Genomic DNA, 8162 nt, shown 5'->3' with positions numbered 1-8162 from the left:
CAGCAAAAATTGTCCAGTACCTAAATTATGTTGAAACTTAGTGCCAGAAAGTTATTTCTTCCTTCAAGAAAATTTAGACTAAGGATGATTGCCTATGACCTAAATTGTCAATAGTTCATGGAACAAGATGTGTATATTTTGCTCTTTCTTTCTTATTCTCTTCTTCTCCTTCCTTCCTTCTTCTTTCCTTTCAACAGCATCTCACTCAGTCACCCAGGCTGGATTACAGTGGTGCCATCACAGCTCACTGCAGCCCCGAACTCCTGGGCTGAAGTGATCCTCCCACCTCAGCCTTCCGAGTAGCTGGGAATGTAGGCATGCGCCACCATGCCCAACTAATTTTATTTTTGTTTTCTGGCACAGACAGGGTCTCACTTTGTTGCCCAGGCTGGTCTTGGACTTCTGGCTTTAAGCTATTCTCCTGCCTCAGCCTCCCGAAGTGCCAGGATTACAGCTGTGAGCCACTGTGCCAGCCTGTTTTGCAGCTTTCTTAAGAAAGCACAGTTGAGAAGAGAAAACACTAAGAGCTTGACACATGCCAGCTACTGTGCTGGGAGCTTTTTCAAGTGTGACTTCATCTGATCCTCATAAATACTCAGTTTCAAATTAGAATGACTCTCCTCCACTCAGAGATGTACATATATAGTCTACATTCCCATATCCTTGAACTAGTGATGCAACTTATCATCAATAAGGTCTTGCAATAGCTGTCAGACAAGCAGAGTGACATAGCTGCTGTCGCTTGTACAGGGACAAACTAAGTCTTCAGGTTAATATTCTTGACACTTCAATTAAGTTGTGTGGATTGCTTATATTTTATGTGTTGAGTGTAATTGTCATTTTAAATATCAGAAAACACCATGATTTGGCTCGTGTGTTGTGTGTGCAGAATGACACATTAATAGAAGACCATGAAGTAAATTTACTGTTAATGAAGCATATACTTATTGTTTTAGGAATAAACCCAGGTACATATTTTCTTGCAAATCAATAACCAAGTGCTTTATGGGACACAAGAAGACAAAGGGATGAAGAGTATCACATTTTGTTTCTGAGATAGGCACAAAAGGATTGTCTAGCACAAGGAAAACAACATGGCCCATGTATACATATGTAACAAACCTGCACGTTGTACATATGTACCCTAGAACATAAAGTATAATTTTAAAAAAAAGAAAGAAAGGCAGAAGGAGTTGTCAAAATCTCCAGGAGTAGATGAAAGAAAATTCAAAGAAAGAAGGGGCTAGTGTCACCAGTTCAATGATAACTTGCAGCACGGGTGTCAGCAGCTTAGAATAAAACCAAACTCTGCATGACCAGTGCTGTTGGTAGAACTGAGAACGATGTTGTGTAAGAAAGCACAGGAACCAATCTGGGGTTGAAAGATGATTCACAGGAGGTAGTCTCCAAATGTGGAGACATTTTAAGAAATCTTTAACACATTTATTTCCCACATATTTTTATTTTTCTATTTGCCTTCCAAAAGTCTACGTCTCAACAGAGCAAGAAGCTCTGTTAATAAGTATAAACATTCTAAGTGATGAGATTGCATCTTAGAGTTGTAAAACAACAGTGTGTCTTTCAATGACATCTTAGTATTAATGAGATACAACATTAAGGATAATTTATCTAAATGATTATCATTATAAAATGTATTAAAAATTATCCCTTCAAGTTGCCCCTCTCCACTTCTGTAAGATGAAAAGTTAAGTACACATTAACTTCCCAATGCCCAATAGTCAAGCTGAAGTTTCATCTGGAAGAAGAATGATAATTGTATATTAAAGATATTATTATTTGTCCTTTGTAATTTACCTAATCAAACTCGAACGTTTCTTTTTAACATTTGGTAGTAAACAAGCTGATAGCCTGGGCTCACTAGGAATCTTCACATTGTTGGCCTTCTTAGGTTCCGGGGTAGGGAAAAGCAGCCTTGTGCATCCAAACCACACCCCACACCTCAGCACATGTACAGGAAGCTAAGAACGAAGCTCAGAAAAGGAGAACCATTTCAAAGGCTATCGTACAGGCTGGATGAACTCGTCCCTATGCTGTGCCAGCAAGTGGAGGATGGAAAGTCTGGCCAATCCTTAGACATTTTCTGATGGAATCATCACACACCCATGAAGGCTGAGGTCCTTTCCACAGCTTTGGGATTATTTGAACTTGTCCAAGCCCTTCCTTAGCTGGCACTTGCCTGGCAGGCCTCAGTTTGCCCTGCCCTTCCCTTCCCTCTGTCTGCACGCCTAAGTACTACACATATCTAAGTACTACATCACATATCATTGGCCACTAATATAGTATGATTATGAAAAGCAGGTGTTTAGTACTTTCCCTGACCATGTAACTAAGATGCTGGAGGTCTCTGAATCCTTGCACCAAGCACACTAGGAGATTTGGGCCATTGCTATTCTCCACCCCCACCCCCCTTATTGAAGTTTCCAGAGCCATGGCTCATCTGTTAGGGCAGGTGACAACTCTAATGACTCCAGAGCAAAAAAGAAAGTGGCTTCAGAAAGGATCCCCTTGACATTTCCAGAGACATCATGCTTGGGGAATTTAGAAGAAACAAGCATTAGGAAGGGAAGGATGTGAAACCAGATGGGGAAGTGGCTGAAGTATTCTCTCTGATTGGAGCTTAGTTGGGCACTCTCTCCTCATCAATGCCAGAGCTCGAAAACTCTTAGAAGCCTAACTTGGAGTAGGACCAACCTACATTCATTCACCCTGAGGTCTGGGAACAGTATACAGAGAATGCAATTAGTCAGTCTGCAATATTCGGCTCTCTGGTCCCTTACGCCACCCAGTCTCCTCCTTACAGAAACTAAGGAATGTGCTTGGGAGACTTCAGTTACTTTCAAGGAGTGTGCTTGGGAGACTGCAGGTGGCACGATCAGCAACCGTCCAATCAGTAAACTTACCAGGGTAACAGACAAGCCCATTTAGCCTGCATCCATAAGTTCCAGCCTTTTACCCCTCTCCTTTAGTTCTCTGAGAGCCTCTTTGGAAGCATGATGCCACGATGCTGCATCTTGGGTAAGTAGGACCCCAAATCCAAATATCGTCTCATCCCATCCCCAGTGCAGCTCCCAAACCTCAACCCAATTCATTCCCCTTTATCCCTAACATTATTACAGCCTCCTGTTCCCTCCTAGTTATCTCAAAGCGTGACGAGCGTGCTGCTCAGAGCCTGCCTGAACAGGATCCCATACAGATTTAGCCCCAAGTGATAATCTCCACCTTTAAACCACCCTAACCCCTGTTTTTGTTTGTTTGTTTGTTTGTTTGTTTCCGTACTTGTCACATTCTCAGCTCCATGTTCAACCTTTTTTCTTTCTCCCTTAGTTCTTGTTTGGGGGATAACAGTCTTCCTCTCCCAGTGTTCACAAGGAACTACAGGTAAGGACAGGACAGGGAAGAATGAAAAGGGAAGAGGTGACGTTGGGAAGAGAGACCGGGAATTGAGTATCTGTTCTTCCTTGGATGCACACCATCAATGTCTGCCCCCAGATGCTCCTGTTGACTCAGGACCATGGCTGTGCCAGCCGGTGCCCAGGTGTGGGAACAAGATCTACAACCCTTCGGAGCAGTGCTGTTACGATGATGCCATCTTGTCCTTGGAGCAGACCCGTCGCTGTGGCTCCAACTGCACCTTCTGGCCCTGCTTTGAGCTCTGCTGTCCCGAGTCCTTTGGCCCCCAGCAGAAGTTTCTTGTGAAGCTGAAGGTTCTGGGTACGAAGTCTCAGTGTCACTCATCTCCCATCTCCCGGAGCTGTATCGGGTAAAGGCCCCTACCTTGCTCTTAACTAAAGGTATGAGGGAGGGATGAGGGATACAGAGGGCTTGAAGAGGAACTCCTGTTTGTGGAGTTCTAATAAGGGCAAAAGAGTCAGCCTGGTGGGAGCAGGGGAAAGCAAAAAGAAGAAGCAGATAAGCTATAAGTCTGCCTTTCTTCATGGTCCAGGACAAATAGCCCTCCTGTATAAATAACCACAACCTTCTTGCACCCAGCTATCACCAGATCCTCAGCTGGTAGAAAAATGCAAGTCATGCAGTTGCCTTCCTGATGTAAAAAACTACCATGCTAAATAATCCAGTGTCGGGAAGACAAAGATGCTTTGCTTCTCTGAAGAAGCTTATAATAATATACAGTATATGTATAAGCAGGGAACAATTGGTCAAAAGTGGATTTTGGTTTCCCCAAGGGAAAAGACTGGCTTTGTAATTGTAATTTTTTCCTTATTTTACTTACAACTGGTAGAGTCTAAATATTGTATGAAGTGCCCATGATTCTGTCAGTAAATCTGAGCATATTTTTATTAGTTAATGTCAGTTTAAGTAGTCCTTTTGTTTGTTTCTATTTTTAAGTTGAATTTTTAATTCTACCTGAAATCAGTTAAGATACCTTGACAAAAACTGCAATGAGAGGAGGTAACCTATCCTTTTTCAGGAAGAACTGATATCTCTGGCTAAGTACTTCTCCTTTTATTATGGTTTCTAAATCAGTTATTTTCTTCAGCTTTAATTTCATAAAATTAAAAAACTATAAAAAATTCCTGTAGCTGTTGGAATAATTAAAAAATCTGGTGCAGTGGTGGTATACCAATCTTTAGAATTCTTAAATATTCTAATGTTTTAAGATGAGGTCATGCTTGGGAAAATCATGTCATAGCATTTACGTTACTTTCAAATGTCATTTTTTTGACCCTGGAAAGAAGTAATAATGTTCATCATAACACTAGCAGCCTGGATAGTGAGCTAAACAAACCCTTGGAAGATTAAATTTTAATCAAGTAGACTAGGAAAACAAAAAACAAATCCTTCCTCCCCTTCCTCCCACCTTTACAATCTTACTGGAAGGGTGTTCAGAAATTAAAATTTGTGTTTGCTAAGACTTTATTCTGTTGGGGGTTTTAAGAGGTAATACATGTAATGTAAAATGTATGTAAACCACAGTAGGTTTCTGGGGCATTTTTCCATGCATCAGTAAGATGTCTGACGGTAACTGAACGTAACTTATGGAAAGTAACTAAAAGTTACACTCAGAAAAATAGCGATCAGGCCTTGGATGTTCTTTATTAAACTCTTTTCAGGCATTAACTTTACCAAAAAAATCTGTCATTTTCTAAAGTTCTTTTGCTAAAACCGTTGACTACAGAAAACAACAAAAAGGAATTTTTCAGTCTGCTGCTATTATTAACATTTATTATCTGTATCTTTTGGCTCAGGAAATGACTTCACCTATTCATTCCATAAGCCGATCTTTAACAGGTCACCCAGCTAATTGGGCTGTGTAAACAGATGTGCTGGGAGAAAATTATAATATTTAGTATTTGTCCTAAATATCAAAAATATTTTGACAAGTTTCTTTTTAAGATAGTTTCTAAAGCCTTACCCTGGCTAAAGATGTTTTGTACGAATTATATATAGCCTGCCTAATCTACTAACATGGCACAGAGAATCAGAATTAACAATGTGGGGAAAGTCAGGGCAGTGGAAGTGGATGTATACTTTTTATTTTGAGGGCTTCAACCAAATTGCCTTGGAATTAAAGGTGTATTTCTGCCACTTTCAGTATAGAGAAAAAGAAGAAAGTGAAGCTGTGTCAGTTTTAGCATTAGCTATATCACAGCAAGTTTTAAAAAGATAGATGAAGTCATTTGCATAAAGGTACAGCATTGAAATACTATGTTGTGTTTGTTTTTACATTTTTACATTTTAAAAATGCAGTAAAAGCCAAGTTAAATTTCTTTTTTTTTTTTTTTTAAGACAGAGTCTCGCTCTGTCGCCCAGGCTGGAGTGCAGTGGCCGGATCTCAGCTCACTGCAAGCTCCGCCTCCCGGGTTCACACCATTCTCCTGCCTCAGCCTCCCGAGTAGCTGGGACCACAGGCACCCGCCACCTCGCCCAGCTAGTGTTGTGTATTTTTTAGTAGAGATGGGGTTTCATCATGTTAGCCAGGATGGTCTCGATCTCCTGACCTCGTGATCCGCCCATCTCAGCCTCCCAAAGTGCTGGGATTACAGGCTTGAGCCACCACGCCCGGCCTAAATTTCATTTAAAAAAAGAAAAATGCAAATCAGCTCACGGCAACCTTGCCATTATCAGTACTGTAAGTAGCTCCCTCCAGCACAAGCACCATCCTATAAAATCCCCAGCAAGCCTTTGTCTCTTTGCAGTCAGCTTCCCACTTGCTGTTTTGCCTTTGCTTTCTTGCAACATATGTTTCTACTTTTGCTTAAGAAATCTGCCTTTCTTTACCTACAACTGTCTTGGTGAATTCTTTTTACTACCCACGTGACACCAACCCTAGATAGTCATCACCTGAGACACTGTTGTTTTATGTCTGGCTAATTCTGAAATCTTTCCTCTCTTCTCCTTGTCTTTGTCTCATAATTCCTCAATTTTTCTTTCTTCACAGTTGAGAGGAAATAATACTCATCTCAGTGAGTTGTTGAGATGCATCTTGGGAAGATGCTCAGGCTGTGAGTGTTGGAGTGAGCAGATGGGAGGAAAATCTTAGAAATTTTCTTTTCTTCTTATTTATTATTTTTTTTTTCAAGACAGGATCTCACTTTGTCATCTAAGCTGGAGTGCAGTGGCATGATCTCAGCTCACTGCAGCCTCAACCTCCTGGGCTCAAGTGATCCTCCTACCTCAGTGTCCTAAGTAGCTGGCACTACATGCACATGGCACATGCCACCACATCTGGCTAACTTTTTTTTTTTTTTTTTCTTTTTTTGGGACTATAGGACTGGAACTTTCTAAGCACTGACAAATGTACATGTTCCATCAAATGTGTATCTTGAAATGTAAATATATTTTAAAAGGGCTATAAATTGGATGTGAATTTTAAAAAGCGTAAAAATAAACCTCTTAAGTTTATTTTTTTAATTTTTTATTTTAAATTGACAAATTATAGTTGTGTTTATGGGATGCAGCATGATTGATGAATTCAAGGTGGAATAATTAAACTCAAGGAAATTAACATATCTATTACCTTCAATATTTGACATTTTTCTGTGGTAAGAACACTTGAAATGTACTCTCTTAATAATTTTGAAATATACATTTTCTTTTACTATATGCATCATGCTGTGCAATAGCCAAATTATAGAAGTTTATGATATCTGTATCTTCTTGGTAAATTTCTCATTCATATTCCAAACTGAATTTCTGATTTTTTTGTGTTGGTTTTCAGATTTCTATTGCATCACATTTTCTTTAAGATCCATATTTTTAATTTTTTATCTGGCATTTTGAGGAATTCTTTGTTATTGGGATCTACTGCTGGACAATTGTTATGATCTTTCATGTGGTATCATATCTTCCTGCTTTTTCATGGTGACTGTGTCCTTCTGTTGATATCTACACATTGGGTGTAGCAGCCAAGTCACTTGTTCCAGTTTGTTAAAATTGCTTTTGTAGGGGATAATTTTTTCCTGAGGATGTACGTTGTTAAGACACTTTGATTTGGGGCACTGTGATAGGAACAGGAGGCAGGAAAATTCTAGGCACAAAAGGGCAGGGTCCCTGGTAAGAGACCCACCCTCAAGGCTGGAACCACGGCCCATGGGGGGAACTTTACATCCCTGTTTTCTTGCTTAAATGTTGCCTTTTCCAAAACCACTCCTGGCCTGCCCCGTCACCCCTGCCCCTGTCCTGTACCCATAAAATGCCCAGGCTCCACTGACAGAGAGCAGAGAAGGGAAGAAGAGGAGAAGCAGCTGGACATCGGAGACTACAGATGAACTTCAGAAAGAAGCAACTTGACTTCAGAGGGATGGCTTGATGGCATAGCTTTGGAGAGGAGCCCAGCTGGGGACGGCCAGACTTCGGGGGAAATATACCTTCCTGTTTCATCCCCTTTCCAGCTCCCCTTTCCACTGAGACCACCTTCATTGGCAATAAAATTCCCCACATTTACTCTCTTCAATTCATTCATGCAACCTGATTCTTCCTGGACACTGAGCAGGAGCTCAGGATACACAGGGCTGTCACAACGAGCTGTTAAACACCTAAGCCATTTGTGGATGGCAGAGCCAAAAGAGCGCTGACTGCAACACTCCCTCTGAGGTTTCATGGGTTGTGAGCATCCCCCAGATGCTGCCGCAGGGCGAGTACAGAGTTGTGCTCCTGCCAGTGCCCAAAACACGCCTGCC

The 8162-nt window shown here is 41.0% G+C and overlaps 1 protein-coding gene across 4 annotated transcripts; it reads left to right on the top strand.

Annotated features, from left to right (window-relative positions):
• The first annotated feature begins 2879 nt into the window (after positions 1–2879).
• On the top strand, positions 2880–7940 carry LOC105478575 (IGF like family member 3). Of its 4 annotated transcripts, none has more exons than XM_071087191.1 (4): positions 2880–3036; positions 3346–3399; positions 3511–3781; positions 6568–7940. In XM_071087191.1, the coding sequence occupies exons 1-4, from the start codon at positions 3012–3014 to the stop codon at positions 6605–6607; spliced, it is 390 nt and encodes a 129-aa protein (XP_070943292.1). In that variant the 5' UTR covers positions 2880–3011; the 3' UTR covers positions 6608–7940. The 4 variants fall into 4 exon arrangements, with proteins under 4 accessions (XP_070943292.1, XP_011734331.1, XP_070943293.1 ...); XM_011736029.3 differs by having other exon boundaries at positions 2883–3036; positions 3511–3812; positions 7684–7940; XM_071087192.1 differs by having other exon boundaries at positions 2884–3036; positions 3511–3732; positions 7684–7940.
• The last annotated feature ends 222 nt before the right edge of the window (positions 7941–8162 follow it).

Source organism: Macaca nemestrina, chromosome 20, assembly GCF_043159975.1.
Source record: "Macaca nemestrina isolate mMacNem1 chromosome 20, mMacNem.hap1, whole genome shotgun sequence".
NCBI classification, from domain to species: domain Eukaryota; kingdom Metazoa; phylum Chordata; class Mammalia; order Primates; family Cercopithecidae; genus Macaca; species Macaca nemestrina.
This window is presented reverse-complemented; position numbering and strand designations above follow the sequence as displayed.

What these genes read in the sequence shown, in the direction of transcription:
- LOC105478575 (XM_071087191.1), top strand. Translation starts at nt 3,012, where the DNA reads ATGATGCCACGATGCTGCATCTTGG. An exon ending in GCCACGATGCTGCATCTTGG is followed by an intron (nt 3,037 to 3,345) that starts GTAAGTAGGACC and finishes TTTCTCCCTTAG; the next exon opens with TTCTTGTTTGGGGGATAACA. An exon ending in GTGTTCACAAGGAACTACAG is followed by an intron (nt 3,400 to 3,510) that starts GTAAGGACAGGA and finishes GTCTGCCCCCAG; the next exon opens with ATGCTCCTGTTGACTCAGGA.